The sequence below is a fragment of the Vanessa cardui genome, chromosome 14, assembly GCF_905220365.1.
Source record: "Vanessa cardui chromosome 14, ilVanCard2.1, whole genome shotgun sequence".
In the NCBI taxonomy this organism is placed as follows: Eukaryota; Metazoa; Arthropoda; class Insecta; order Lepidoptera; family Nymphalidae; genus Vanessa; species Vanessa cardui.
In genome coordinates this window covers 13069612-13086183 of record NC_061136.1, presented here as the reverse complement: position 1 = coordinate 13086183, position 16572 = coordinate 13069612, and the positions used below count along the sequence as shown (strand labels likewise).

The 16572-nt window shown below is 35.3% G+C and overlaps 1 protein-coding gene across 2 annotated transcripts in view; it reads right to left on the bottom strand.

Moving 5' to 3' along the window:
* Positions 1–357: 357 nt before the first annotated feature.
* LOC124535280 (organic cation/carnitine transporter 7-like) overlaps positions 358–16572 on the bottom strand; it is a 38058-nt gene continuing 21843 nt past the window's right edge. For both annotated transcript variants that reach the window (XM_047111442.1, XM_047111441.1), the window contains exons 3-11: positions 13128–13289; positions 11233–11395; positions 10163–10284; positions 6824–7071; positions 6244–6407; positions 5112–5226; positions 2646–2929; positions 1923–2050; positions 358–811 (exon numbers count right to left, since the gene is read on the bottom strand). In XM_047111442.1, coding sequence (XP_046967398.1) covers positions 708–811; positions 1923–2050; positions 2646–2929; positions 5112–5226; positions 6244–6407; positions 6824–7071; positions 10163–10284; positions 11233–11395; positions 13128–13289 — 1490 coding nt within the window. In that variant the 3' untranslated portion in view covers positions 358–707. The remainder of the gene's footprint in view (positions 812–1922; positions 2051–2645; positions 2930–5111; positions 5227–6243; positions 6408–6823; positions 7072–10162; positions 10285–11232; positions 11396–13127; positions 13290–16572) is intronic.

Here is a 16572-nt window from a genome sequence, read left to right as displayed (position 1 = left end):
GTGTTATGGAACATCAGAAGTAACGACGGTACCACATACACCCAGACCCAAGACAACATAGAAAACTAATGGTAATCTACATCGACTCGGAGCGGCGTACCCATGAAAACCGGTGTACACAACACTTCGACCACGGAGGTCATAGATGCATATTTGAATGCAGGTGTACAGTTCAGTACAAATCCAACCATAGACAATTTCTATTAGCATTATATTTTATTATTTTTGTCCGAACAGTAATTGGAGTAACTAGTCCAGTCTTAGACTTACAACCATAATAAAAGTACATTAATCAGAATAAAAGTCTTTTTAAATGTAAACATCCCAATATTCAACAACATTTTTAAACATAACCTCACATATAGGTATCATTAACAGCAATAATTGGTGTTGTTTAGATTTGAAGGCTGAGTGAGCCAGTGTAACTACAGGCATAACATCTCAGTTCCCGAGGTTGGTGGCGCATTGGTGATATGAATATGGTTAAAATATCTCACAGTACCAGCTATGGATAGTGACCATTTACCATCAGGTGGCCTTGGTAAGAGGCCTTCGTCTTTACTAGACTAAATTAACATTTCGATTAGTAATGTATTAAACCTCCTATTTTAAAATACGTACAATAACTCCATTAAAATAAAATCAATTGTTTTTATAACACAGCCTCTGTAAATTGAAATTTCAAAACAGGAACTTCATTTTCAACTTCATGCGGGCGCTTGAGCCTCGTTCGGAGTCGCTGCGGGCTTCGGTTTGCTCTGAATCGGTCCTTTGTTCTTACCCGGCAGCGTTAAACAGAACAACGCGCACACTGGAACAGATAGACATACACTTTTAAACACATGTCCAATCTAAATCATGGGCCGTTTAGGGCCGGCAAAGTCACAGGATCGATTCTCAACGCGTGGGCTATGGTCTTCTCTACTCCTAACACAAGCTATGAGCATAATTTGACAGGTAGATTGGAAGATTTACTTATAATTCTAAAGTATGATTTCCTGAAGAGGTGTAAAAGAAAATATTTAATACAATAAATATTTTATGAGCTTTTTCTTTATTAAATGGTAGAATGGTAAAGTTAGTTGTAAATAAATCTTTAAAGAAATCGCAGATAAGAGAAGCTCGAAAACTACCGGGGAGATCTATGCCCGCCAGACGTCCTATACTCAAGGCATCTAAGCAAAAGCTTTCTACACGATTCCTTTTTTTCTTTTCAATGTATGTTTAGGACATAAAAAGAGGTTTTATTATAGTATTATTATAATGATGTATGTTAGAGTCAATATAGTCTATGTTGAGAAATTTTCCGTAAATGAGCGATTTAGATATAATATACCGTGTGTTGAATACTGAGTCGCCTGGCTCAGTGACGCGGGGATTATGGATAAAGTAAAGTAACAGCCTGGTAAATTTCCCACTGTTGGGCTGAGGCCTCCTCTTCCATTAAGGAGAGGGTTTGGAACATATTCCACCAAGCTGTTCCAATGCGGGTTGTTGGAATGCACATGTGGCAGAATTTCAATGAAATTAGACACATGCAGGTTTCCTCACGATGTTTTCCTTCATCACCGAGCATGAGATGAATTATAAACACAGATTAAGCACATATATATAGTCGTGCTTGAACCCGAAATCATCGGTTAAGATGCACGTTCTAACCACTGGGCCGTCTCAGTTCTTATGAATAAAGTCCAAACTTAATCACCTTTGAATTTTCAGGTGCTTAATTTATGTTTATTATCCATCACGTGCTCGGCGGTGAATAAAACTAATGTATGTTTCTGAAAATACTCATCACACCACGTACAAAATACACCAAATACCTACATATTTGAAGCAACATGATGTTCCAAGTCTTCCTCATAAAAGGAAAAATAGTCGTATGTCCAACTATTAGAAATTTACAATGAATATATTCTTACCCATGATAAGTCCTGCGAAGAGATAGAAGCTGACTCCACAATTGGTCTCCAGGAACAGCCCGATGAGGTTGGTTCCAAACATCGAGCCCACACGACCCATCATCATGGACAGACACACTGCCATCGCTCTGCCATGAACAATTTATTGGTACTTTGTTAATGGTTCGTAAAATTAAAGAGGCACCATTGGAAACCCATTTGGAACCAGGTTATACTTAGGTGCTTAGATTATACTTAGGTGATATATAACAGACAAACGAATCAACAACTTTTGAGGACAATTAAATTTTGAATACAATAATATTATATATTTTTGTAAGTTTAAATACTATATATATATATATATATATATATATATATATATATATAGTATTTAAACTTACTTATATATATATATATATATATATATATATATATAGAATAGAAAAGGTGAAAGTAAGAGAAAAAAGACTTTTTCCATTTCACTCAAATGTATACTGTGTAAAAGAATTTCGTTCCAAATAAAATATGAATTTTAATGCTTAACTTATTTGGCGAGCAATTTAATTCATACAAACGGATTGGGAGTAAGTTATAAGATAAGCAGAAATTGTGACAAAGAAATCCTTAATATTGACATAGTTATATCTGGTCGTCCTTAAAATACAACCTATCATCAAATGAAAATTTCATATCGATTAGATTTCACAAAAGAACAACTTTATGTGCACGAGTAAAATTTACCTGAATTTAGTAGGAAATAGTTCGACGGTAACAGCGTTCATGAGTCCGATACACGCTCCGCACATCTGGAAGATTGCGAACAGCGCGACGGCGATCTGCTGGTGGTACACGTGGGGGGCCACCACTCCGCACACGCCGGTGCCGGCCAACAGCACCACCAGGATGGCTATCTTCCCCAAAAAGTCCACCAGAAAGCCGACGATGATGTACATGGAGCAGAACACCAACCCCACGTACACTGACATCTCGAAGGTGGCCGTGTTTATGGTATCGTCGCAATCCACCTAATGGAGAATCATTTACTTAGATTTTTATGTGATGTATTAAATAATAACTTTACTATGTTTATGATCTGGGGTTTGTTTCCATATTGTATCCTACCAACAAAGATTATAAAACAAAAGAGTGTGTATATAAATATAATAATATATAAATATAAATATTAGACAACATCACATACATTACTCTGATCCCAATGTAAGTAGCTGAAGCACTTGTGTTATGGAAATCAGAAGTAACGACGGTACCACAAACACCCAGACACAAGACAACATAGAAAACTAATGGTAATCTAAATCGACTCGGCCGGGAATCGAACCCGGGACCTCAGAGGGGCGTACCCATGAAAACCGGTGTACATACCACTCGACCATGGAGGTCGTCGTTTGGATGGATGTTTGTTATTCATTCATGCAACAGCGATTGGACAAATTTGTATAGAATTGAACTGTCTCAACATCTGCTGCTCCCTCCTCAGAAGTTGTGGGGAAGCTAATGCCTTAAAACTTTAGATAGCTTTCAGTGAACACCTACCACATACTTGGGCTCGGGCTATTTTGTAAACAGTATTTTGGAGCCGTGGACAAGCCAGGCTCTATCGATCCGCATTCTATTATAAGACCCAGGGGAAAGCATCGGTGGAAGTATGAGACTTCTCTGTACTATCGAGGTGTCACGATATCATGCGCAAGCAATTTCCGTGACGAAAAACCCTCCACCCTCGAAAGAGAAGATGTGAGAACAGTTGGATTTTAAGTGAATATACCGATGCAATTTATGCCAGACCCGTCCCGCAATTGTGTAAATGAAATTTTCCACCAGAATAAAAAGAGTCATTTATGTCGCTGGATTGTATACACAGACTATTAAAACACCTTGCACTTAACGATGAGAGTAACCCTACTTATAAAAACATGCGAACCTTAAGTAATAAATTTGTCATTCATAAAGTAACAATGCGAGGGAAAATTTTAAAACATTTAGAGGCCATGACCCCAACTGGCAACACTTTATAAATCGTACTATTTTGTACAACTATTATAAAATGTCAACGGCATCTCAAATACTATACATGAATGGTAATATGAATAGCCAATGATAATGCATGTCTGAAATTTTGTCGTTACTCCAAAACATTTTTTGATACTCTTTACACATTTGATTTGCCTACATAGATAGGCAAACGATTCAATTAGACCGACATTAACAATAGGCAAAATTATAGGCCAACCATTGGCCACTAAGTTCAAGTATACAAGTAAAGTAATATTAGTCCACGTGCTCTACTATTAATAGTATAAGAAATTGAAGAAATCACAATTTATCATTTTGCCTCCTGTTATATTACACATTGCAATTATTGAGACATGATTATACTGCTATTTTATTATATTGTAACCGTATATTTTCTTATTACTAATTCAAATTGTATTTACAATTTGGAATGAAAGCATTTTTATTCATCTCCTAAGTTAGCCTTCTAAAATTTTTCCATTTTGGACCCTAGTCACACGTTTATTCCAAATACTCTGCGGATCAATAGGTATGTTTACTTCTACCTGCGTGTGAGGAGATGCAGGTGTTAGGGGTAGAAAGTAACCTATGTATTATTCACGATCATAATTTATCTCTGTACCAAACAGCATCCAGATCCAGAATTCAACTTTGTACGTACGTACTTGATTCATTGACGAATATCCATTCGTCTAAATGTTTGCAACTCATATCGTTGGTAAAATAAACTTTTGCTCATGCTTAATGATTTCTTGACTTTGAGAATATTCATATTTTTGTGATACTGAAAAGTGTCTATCACATCAAAATAATGGTAACGACATTTTGAACGAATTTTACCTAACACCAAATAACCAAAATGACAAATGTCAATATAAACCAGCCAACCACGTTGGACATATACTAGCGCATAAGTGTAATTGAAAACACAGGTTTACTCCTATAATGCAAAGGGGACACAGATCCCACACAACCAAAAAGAGTACAGGCTCAGGACCGGTTCTAAGTATCTGCGTTTACGTTCACGGGAATACACTTCTATACTTTGGGGTGTGAGAGTTTTTTGACAGCAAAATTGAATAACTTTTTGTCTGTCCGAAATGGCACTTCAACCTAAGAATTTGGAATTTGCAGCGCTATCAGTGCGCAGTTAGAGTATTGTGGTACACTCACGTCGGTGGTGTTGTGCGCGCGCGCGGCGTCGAGCACGTCGCAGATGCGCGCGCGGCCCGCGTGGCTCACCAGCGAGTTGAGGATCGTCGGGAACCACACGTAGAACCCGTTCGTGCTGCAACCACGCCGCCCGTTACACTTATAGTACGACACAACTTAGATGTCGCATCGGCAAAATTCGTAAAACCGATCACATCCGAATTAAGTACGCCATCCCAAATTATCAATATTTATTTCTTATGCGAATATGATCTTTGCACAAACGTAATAACTTGTAATATCATATGACCTAATATATTCGTCAATTTGACGGGTCGATTTACTTACACTCGCTTTCTCTGACGCGGGAATCTATAGCGACGAATAGCGTCGAATGGCGCGATAGGGAGCTTTTTCTATTGGTTGTGTAAATCGGCAGTAATCGGTTTTAATTTCATTCCATTGCATTTTCCGATGCTACATCTAATTTGTGTCGTACTATACTCCACTACGGTACCTCAAGGTCTCAAATATTAGTTCATAAAGGATTTTCGTACTTTTTTGATACAAAAAAACAACAACAGCCTGAAATTTCCTTCTGTTGGGCTAAAGCCTCTCCCTTTGAGGAGAAGGTTCAGAACATATTCTAGCACGCTCTTCAGAACGTATTCCACCAACCCGCATTGGAATACGGGTTGGTGGAATACAAATGTGGTGGATTTTCTATGAAATTAGACACATGCAGGTTTCTTCCACTTGTTTTTCCTTCATCGCCGAGTACAAGATGAATTATAAACACAAATTAAGCATATGAATATTGTGTGCTTGCCTGAGTTTAAACCCGCAATCATCGGATAAAACGCACGCGTTCTAACCACTGAGCACTTAACATTGATAGCTTTTTTTTACTTCAGTTATTTCTGGAAGGACCATGGACTCGCACTCGAGCCTCTGAGGCTTTTGATATATTTTTGAAATTCATTAAATATATATTTTATGTTGATTTAATCAACGCATGACCACAATATAGCGCGTAGTAAATAAGACTAGATACTAAATATACGAATCTTCGATTTAAGAACCGAGAGGGTTTGAAATAGGAATTCTGTAGACAATCCAAATCGCAATTACATTTCATCATATTAAAACTTACGTTGCAAATATGCCAAATTGTACAAAGCAAGTGAGGCACGTCCACGGTAGGAACGGTGGCTTGAACAACGGAACAGTCTGCTCCTTCATTGACGAAAGAATTGCAGTTACGCCTGACTTCTCCTCCTGCTTCGACTCATTGCCCTCGGATACTAAAGTTTTTACCTGAAAACCATCATTTATATAAATCAATAATTTATCTTCTATTAATTAACTTCATTTTAATCATGATATTATTAATAATGAATAACTAAATATCTTTGATATATAAATTGAAGAAAAGTTTGGATGTTAAGAAAATGACAATCAATAATCACATTATTTACTTTAAATGAATTAGGGTATAATAACAAAAAACAAATAAAGAAAAAAAAAATCTATGACTCAGAAATAGAAAGTCCGAAACACCCAAACATGGCGCCAAAAAGTTCACACCCGTTTTTTGTAAATGTTTTACGATATTACAATACATCATATTAAGTACCAATACATTAAGTGGTAAAAATTTATTGTATGGATTGGTCTATCATAATATCGGGATGATAACTATAATAAATAAAAGACTTCATATCTCTACTCACGGGGTAGGTATCTTCAGGCATTCTCCTATTGATTGAGTACATTTTCCTCAGGACGACCAAACACTCCTCAGTTTTTCCGGAAGAGCTGAGAAATTTAGGACTCTCGGGTGCTACGAATATCAGCAGCACGGTGCCGATGACGAAAGGCAGCACGCAGGCCACGACCAGCAGTCTCCAGGGTCGGTACGCAATGTTTAAGAGTGGTAGCGGATAAGAAAAGTCCAGGGGAAGTATAACCCAGGCTATGGCTGGAAATAGTGTTAAAGGTGAAGTTTAAGTATTTTTAATCTTGGAAGAGAACACAGTAAACATATATACATATGACCTATTTATTTTTATTTGGACAAGATTTAAATTCTTTTTTTTTGTTATGGATTAGGTTGGCGGACGAGCATATGGGCCACCTGATGGTAAGTGGTTACCATCATCCATAGACGATGTAAAAAGTACTAACTATTCTTTACATCATCAATGCGCCACCAACCTTGGGAACTAAGATGCTATATATCCCTGGTGCCTGTAGTTACACTGGCTCACTCACCCTTCAAACCGGAACACAACAATACTGCGTACTGTTACATCTGACTGATGAGTACTGTAATATCTGATGAGAGGGTGGTACGTACCCAGGCGGGCTTGCACAAAGCCCTACCATCAAGTAATACATTTTTTTAATTTATTTTTACAAGACAGCTCAAAATAGAAGTGTCAAGTTTTAAGGGTTCATGTTTGGACGTGAGTTTCTTTATTCCACTATAAGTAATATATAGCTGCACAGATTTTAATGTTTGTGATACCATATTCAAATGTTTTATTCAAGCGGAAGCATTACACTTTCTTAGTAACTGTCAAAAATCCTCTTAGACCTGAGAAACGGCGCAGAATATCAACGGGACTTTTTTACCAGAAATGTGTGTTAACAAATAAATTGTTTATTTTGGAAACGACCCGAAGGCGATCGCTTCATTTCCAAGGCGTGTTTTAGTGTATGAAAGTTAAAACCTTTACACCATCCCGAGTTGGCTTTAAGTTATGGAATTAAAGTCAGTCGACTTTTTTAATTTTTAATTTAGAAAATTGTTTATTTTTTGTGTCTTTCCATTAACGTGTGAAGGAAGCCCAGTGATTAGAATCTTAACCGATTACCGCGGGTTCAAACCCAGGTAGGCACACTCAATATTCATGTGCTTAATTTGTGTTTATAATTCATCACGTGCTCGGCGGTGAAGGAAATCGTGAGGAAACCTGCATGTGTCAAATTTTATGCCAGATGTGTATTCACCAACTCCCATTGGAACAGCGTGGTGGAATATGTTCCGAACCTTCTCCTCAACGGGAGAGGAGGCCTTAGCCCAACAATGGGAAAGTTACAGGCTGATGTTTTGTGAAGGAATCAAAACATAAAAACAAAACACATGACATTGTAGTAGTAATCTACTAGTACCACAATAATTCTGATAAAATGAATTATTCATATATTATAAAAACATGATCTCAAACTAAAACCAACTTAAATAATTTCTATCGTATGTCTATCTATAAATTTACAATTTATTATAATTGTTGTATAATAAATATAAATTATATCGACCTTGTAAAAAAATCAACACGTACCTATAACGTGATGAATATATTTTCCTTAAAACCGATATCGAAATACAAATAATAAAACTATTTTATTTGAACCATAGGACCTTTTGATCGCAATTACATTAATATATATATATTTGCGATCAACATGCCATAGATGATATAGAACTATAGTTATTGTGGCTGTATTTTTTTATAGCCTACCTGTTGACTTCCAGGCAGGATATGTTAATTTAAATAATTGTATTAACTAACATGACTCTATTTTTATAAATGTTGAAAAAGAGTAACTACTGAGTTTCTTGCCGGTTCTTCTCGGTAGAATCTAGTTTCCGAACCGGTTGTAGCTTCACTTAATTGTTAAATGACGATTCGAAAGTGCTTGTAAAAGCCCACCTGAATAAAGTTTATTTTGATTTGATTTGATTTGATAAAAATCTTCTACATAACAGCCAAAGACAAAATAGTACTCTTATTTATTAAAAGTTTTTTCTTGTTTGATAGATATTGACCGCTTTAGTGTTATTAATAAAAATATGCTTATGTTTTCCCCTTTCGAAATCGCGGGCCATAGCTGTTTATATTAAGATCGTGAACGCACTGTAAATGATATACCTAAGCCTTCGGGTGACAGGGAAGCTGTTAAGAATTATGCCTTTGAGCACTTATATATGTATGCATGTAGGTATTGGAAAGATTTTCGTCAATGACTTTGGTTGAAAGATTTTTGGGACTTTTCGTGATTTCCATTTAGATTAAATTTAGAACAACAACAACAACAATAACCTGTCAATTTTCCACGTGGGCTAAGGCCACTTCCTTTGATGAGAAGGTTTTGGAACATATTCCACCACGCTGCGGGTTGGTGGAATACACATGTGGCAGAATTTCTAGGAAATTAGACACGTGCAGATTTCCTCACGACGTTTTCTTACAGCACCGAGCACGAGATGAATTATAAAAACACAAAGAGTTTAAATTTATATGACAAAACAAGATATTTACTGACTTAGTTTTTCAAATATTGTGTTTGTATGTCATGCGAATTAGGAACATATATCGATAACATAAATAATTCTATTGACTTTATCATGAACGGTGTTATCTGGTTTATTAAAATGAAAATTTGTTAGTTATTTTATATATATGCGGGCTTTGTGCAAGCCCGTCTGGGTAGGTACCACCCACTCATCAGTTATTCTACCGCCAAATAACAGTACTCAGTATTGTTGTGTTCCGGTTTGAAGGGTGAGTGAGCCAGTGTAACTACAGGCACAAGGGACATAGCATCTTAGTTCCCAAGGTTGGTGGCACATTGACGATGTAAGGAATAGTTAATATTTCTTACAGCGTCATTGTCTATGGGTGATGGTGACCACTTACCATCAGGTAGCCCTTATACTCGTCCGCCAACCTATACCATAAAAAAAATAAAATAAATATTGTTGTTCTACCAGTAGAAATTATAGTTTCTGCTGTCTCTACGTGTGGTTTATATTTGTATTAATGACTACTATAAATTTATATTTTAATGCTTAATTTTGGTGTAAGATTACATTATATGTAAGTATATCACTGGTTCAATTATTTGTTCTTGTCTGGTAGAATTGCCTTTTTGGCAATAAACGCCTATTTGTTCAGCTGTTACATTATTTGTATGTGTTTTGGTGTATTGTGTATTATAAGCATTGTGGTAGGATTTAGATTACGGATCGGAACGAATTTATGATAATCTTGGTAAGTTCTCACCTGGTATTATAACAGTTCCGATGCCTACGAAAGCCGAGCCAAAGGTGACGATCTTGTCTCGATGACGTATATTTGTGAATTCGCCGAGGTACGTGTACACCACAGCCGATGAGCCCGACATACTGAAATATACAATCAATTCAATATCAAATTATATTTTATTCAAGTAGGCTTTTACAAGCACTTTTGAATCGTCATTTAACAACTATTTTAAGTGAAGCTACCACCGGTTCGGAAAGTAGATTCTACCGAGGAGAACTGGCAAGAAACTCAGTAGTTACTCTTTTTCAACTTGACGCTACTCAGAGTTTCAAGACCATAAAAAAATCTCGACTGCTGTAGCCATATATGTAAGCCAACTAAACCAACAAGGCTGTTGATATGTTTGTTGATACTTTGTCAATTATGGATCACAATTGCCAAAGTCAACAAGTCCTCGGCTAACTAACAAGGATATATGCATTTGTATTTATACCTATATGATTTTGTGTATTTCTTGTAGATGACATGATTAGATAAATATATTGAAACTATTCGAACTGTACACCTCTATATCGATTTATTAATCTCATATCCTGTATCCAAAGGTGGCCTGGAAGACAGTCTTAGTAATTTTAACTTTGCCGTTTCGTAAATTCAAATCCTTTGTAATAAATACATTGGTAAAAAGGCATAAAAAAGCGTGGAGTTAATTAATGCCTGTTGACTTTCAGGCATGGTAGATTACATACAAATATAATTGCATTAATTAATAAAAGTATAAAAAATACAGTCACTATTTTTTAAATGTTAAAAAAGAGAAGCTACTGAGATTCTTGTCGGTTCTTCTCGGTAGAATCTATATTCGGACCGATAGTAGCTTCACTTAATTGTTAAATGACGATTCAAAAGTGCTTGTACGTAAAAGCTTACCTGAATAAAGTTTATTATGATTTGTTTTAATGAGACAATCTTTTATACGAAGCATTAAGTTTATTATGTGTTTATAAATATACATTTTCTTTAATCTTTCAGTATATAATGAAGCATATTATTTTTAATACCAATGCAGATATAAGGAATATACTTACAATATAGATGATATGAATGATAGCACGGCGAAGGAGATAACCTCAGGGGCGAAGCTCGCGAGACCACTGAAGACTGTGGATATGGTCATTGAGATGAGCATGACCAGTCGCCGCCCACGGGTATCGGCCAGCCAGCCCCAGAAGTACGACGTGAGGATGATAGCTGGACAAATGGACATGGCAAATAAGCTTCTATACTAATATTTATAAATGCCAAAATAACTCCAATTACGACCTCCGTGGTCGAGTAGTGTGTACACCGGTTTTCATAGTCGTTACTCCGGGGTCCCTGCTTCGATTCCCGGCCAAATCTATGTAAAATAAGTTCAATAGGTTTCTATGTTGTCTTGGGTCTGGGTGTTTGTGGGACCGTCGTTACTTCTGATTTTCCATAACACAAGTGCTTTAGCTACTGACATTGGGATCAGAGTACTGTATGTGATGTTGTCCAAAATTTATTTATTTATTAAGCTCTGGGATATTCGTTATGAACAAAGTTTGAACCCTAAAGAAGGACATAAATATAGTCAGATCCTATCTTAGAGTGTCGATTGTATCTCACTGTAAATGAACTTTATGTTTTTATGCGAAATAAATTCTTTAAATCTAAACTTATTTGCTAAAAAGTACATATAACTTACGATCACCTTCAAGTTCGTTCATTGATTTTATCTCATTGACTGTGTTGTCTACGGAATCTTGTTTATAAACCAGTAGTAGTATAATTTAATTACGTAAAATGATAATCAAAAGTGCATATATATATTTTGGGTGTGTTCACTCTTACATTGGTAATCTCACGCACACAGACACGAGCGTCACTCACACTAATGCACGCCGATAGCGATGCGTGGAGGGCGCGTCGTGAATGAAAGGATATAATTGGATAAAATCTTGGATTTAGTATTTTCTTTGTTTTGACTATCTGTTCGCCGCGGATATACACGCGTTTATGTTCTTTATAAATATTAAGTTGATATAACTTTTGACCTAATAAAAATTAAATTAAATGGCAATATGTATTATGATAATTCAGTTAAATGAATTTATTTCGACACCCATATGTTTTGTTTATGGTATCGCAAATAGCTTTATTTTCACACAGACATTTTCATTAAATCACGTATTTAATTATATTTACAATTAATTAAATTACATAAATATATAAAACACTATATATATAATGGGCTCAAAGTAAGAGGGTCTTATTTCTTCCTGACTGAAAGAGCCAAATAAATAATGTATGCGTGATGCTTCTTCAAGTATCGGCGTCCATTGATAGAGGAGTTTCAAGGCGATTACTCATTTATGTTCCTACTCTATCTTGATAGCAAATATTTTCAAGTGGATTGTTTACACTCTCATTTTGATATACGAGCACGTGCTTATATTTTATGGTATGCGTTAGTCATAATAACACTTGGCCTTTACTGTCTCCTTAATTTAGTGATTTATTCAAAGAGCTGTAAATCCTTAGACCCTGGTGTGAACGTCGGCTCAGGAGAATAAAACTATCGAGTATTTTAGTTAAGAGATTTTTAAATGCGACATGATTTAAGATATTGGAAATGCATTTATCAAAAATCTACTTAGTTTTTTAACGTACTCAATCTGCGCACCTCAAATAAATAGCATAAGATCAAGTTCATAAAAAGAAAATCAGTCTATATTTAGTATATAATCAAAGTTATATGTGGTGACAGTGACGTCACATCTACAATTCCAGGAATCAAGCATTCGAAAACGCAGCAGCGCCAAATCTTTTCGCATTAGAAAAGTTCATCGAAGTTATCGCAAAAAAGGCACGAAGTTATACATTTGTACGTATGAAAACAGTTTAAGGTTCTTGTACTGGGGTCTAGACTTCGTAATTCAATATTATTTGTTATAATTACCTAAGAAAGGAATGGCCGAAATCCATCCTCTCTGCTGTAGACTGAGGTTCAGGTCACATTGCGCAGCCGGCATCACGTAGCTCATGGCCAAGCTTTGCATGATCACGCCCAAAAGGATCAATCCACTCAGGAGCATATGAGCGATGTTGTAAATACCAAAACCTGGAAAAAAAAAGATTTATAAACGACAAAGTAAATGCAACGCAGGGCTTTTTACTCATCATATATTCTGCCTCTAAACTCTAAACAGTGCTTAGTATTGCTGAGTTCAAAATCAATATAACTACAGACACAAGGGACATAACATTTTTAATTCCCAAGTAATGGGGTGCATTGGCAATGTAAGGAATGGTTAATATTTCTTACGGCGCTATTATTTATGGGTGATGGTGAACATTTACCATTACGTGGCTCAGTTGCTCATCCGCCTACCCATATCATAAAATAATGATGATAAAGTTTCCTACTAGAATAGTCTTCAATTATCAACCAAACATGTTGCAAATTATTATTTGTAACACGTTTGATTGATATCAGTTTTATCTCGTCACAAATACATGATACGTCATATCCTACGTAGATATGAATTAAAAATGAGCTATCTAGATAGACGATTTTCTAATCATCGCACCACTTAGATGAGATAGCGTATGATAATCTACCACTTATTCAACATTTATTATCATGATCATGATTGAGGAAAAGTTATTAATAATTAGGGCTATTTTTTGAGATAAAGTTTTATCAATATATTATTTACGATTACTTGTGTGTGGTGTGCTAAGGTACAGGTTAAACTATCTAAAAATATTCATTCCATAAAGTTGCGCACATATTATTTAAAATTAAATTACCTACTTTGTTGGTGGTTTTTTCTTTTATAGAAGAGAAAACTTAATTTGATAACACTTCTATTGTTTACACACTCTGATGTACATATAATAACATATGAAGGGCAATATACTTTGAATTTTACTTGGAACCATAATTTTGTTAACAGTATTTTATCGACCATGCGAATTTTTTTTATAAAATAATAACTTCTAAGTCCTTTTCACTATAAGCCACCAATTATACTAAAAATACCCAGCTTCAGTATACAGGGAAATTCTACTAAAAGTGACACTTGTTTGAAAACGAAACTAAGTATCCTTGCCGGTCAGCATATCCTAGTGTACTAACGCAACGATCCTGTTGCATCTCGGTCGAAGTGCGATCGGAACATATATAAATAGATTATAGCCTAATTCAATGGAAGTAAGATAAATAGACCTTCGAAGGACTAGGGTATCTGGTATCGGACCATACAACCTTTCCTATCTAATCTGCCTTGGATTGATACGATTGATTGATACACAGTCTTATTTAACAGGAAAGACGTAGTCACTTTACGGTTGCGATCTGGACAAATTCCATTTGGACAATTTGCGCATCTGATGGGAGTGGTTCCGCATCCTTATCGTTCGGTTTGTGGAGTTGTGGAGGATGCCTATCATATTTTGATGGAATGTTTCAAGAACGAAACTATAAGACGCCAAATCTTGTGTGATAAGCTGTTTTGATTCTGTCTCGGCAAAGAAATTGTACAAATTGATTGAAAGTGTACAAAGAAGCTGAATTAATATAAATGTTTAATAACCGAGCGACACATTCGCTTTAGCGACAAAGCTCTTAATTAAAGAAAAAACAAAGATAAACAGACCTTTGATTTACGTATTTCATGCGATTAAATAATAATTCAGCTGTATTGTGCAGTACACTATACCTATATACATTACCTTACATACTTACTACTTATTTTCATTTTAATTTTACTTCCAAAATTCCTTTAGCAATTTTGTAGACGTACATTTTTTTTGCAAATCGATAGTGTATATCATAGATTTAATCAAGATTAATCGAATATCGATACGATTTGTTGTCAAATGCAGTTTATTTAGCTTTTTTTCCTGTTACATTTGGAGTAGAGCATACGCTCATAGCCGTTATATTGATAGAACTGACTTTCAAGTAAGATTCAGCTGAAGATTATTCAGTATCGTTGTTTCATATTCAATTTCGATCACGACAGAAATTATATCTGTCTATAATAAGTTTCCTTACAATGTTTTCCTCGTCATCGTCACAAGAAATTGAAATGAAATTGTGTTAGCATGTATAAAGCTTGTTATGTCCACTGGTGACCAAAGGGCTGGTTTCATTATTTGCCCAGAGGATTGACATTGTAATTCAACAGGGGAATAGTACTAGCATTCTTGTCACAATTGAAAGCAGTCCTGTTCATTACGGCTTTCATGTAAATAAATCCTGCATAATTAATTTCCTTGAGACTTAGTAAATCAGTAATCTCTGTCGAATGGCCGATTTCAGCTGTTGTTTAAACTAAGATATCAATGTTCCTAGAACGGATCTAAAGGAGGCTTTTGAAAAATTACTTGAGACTATTATTATTAAAACAGGTTTACAACTCCAATAGAACTACCTATCCATCATAATGAATTAACGACGCATATATTTGCGCTAATATGGCTAAGCAAAACTATAATATGTATATGACGCATATAATAAAAATGCTGTATCTCATATTCAGACATGCGAAATGAGTCTATTTTTCTACACGTGTACTTAAATACAAAGCAGAACTCGTTATGTGCTTATTAAGTTACGCTATAAGAAAAAATATAAATAAAAGAAAGATCACTTGAAGCATAAATTTTATGGCATAGATTATTTTAAGAGCCCCCGCTATTTCCAGGCCTCGTATTTAGATATTTAAATGCGGTAAAAATGTCAATTAGCGTAGAAACTTTTAATGACGCGACATGGTAAATCTTGCTACAATAGAGAATCTATTTAAAGAACGCACTCCTCTCGGGAGGCTTTTTGTAGGATGGTGATTCAGAATAATTTATTTATAACGGAATTGGATTCTGGTAATTAAATCTGAAATGTCCTAATTAATTTGTTTGATATTTTTATTCATTTTATAAGATTTTAATTACTATTAAATATAATATACTTATAATGAATGTACTTATAGTACCTATTATGAATTCTATTTTTAAATTATTTTAAAATGCAGTGTAGTACTGGATATTTAAATACTACAACAAAGGGCTCAGATGGACTAAAATAACATAAAGGCAGCAATTCCAAATATCGTTGCTCTAGTATTGCTAAAATTGTATTGCAAGATTACATTACATTCATACATAGATTCGTGTTATTTTATTATAATTTTTTTGCCACAGTAAAGTAAAAAGTTAGTAACTGCCTGTAAATTACCCACTGCTGGGCTAAGGCCTCCTCTTCCATTAAGGAGAGGGTTTGGAACATATTTCACCACGCTGTTCCAATGCGGGTTGGTGGAATGCACATGAAATTAGACACATGCAGGTTTCCTCACGATGTTTTCCTTCACCGCCGATTACGAGATGACTTATAA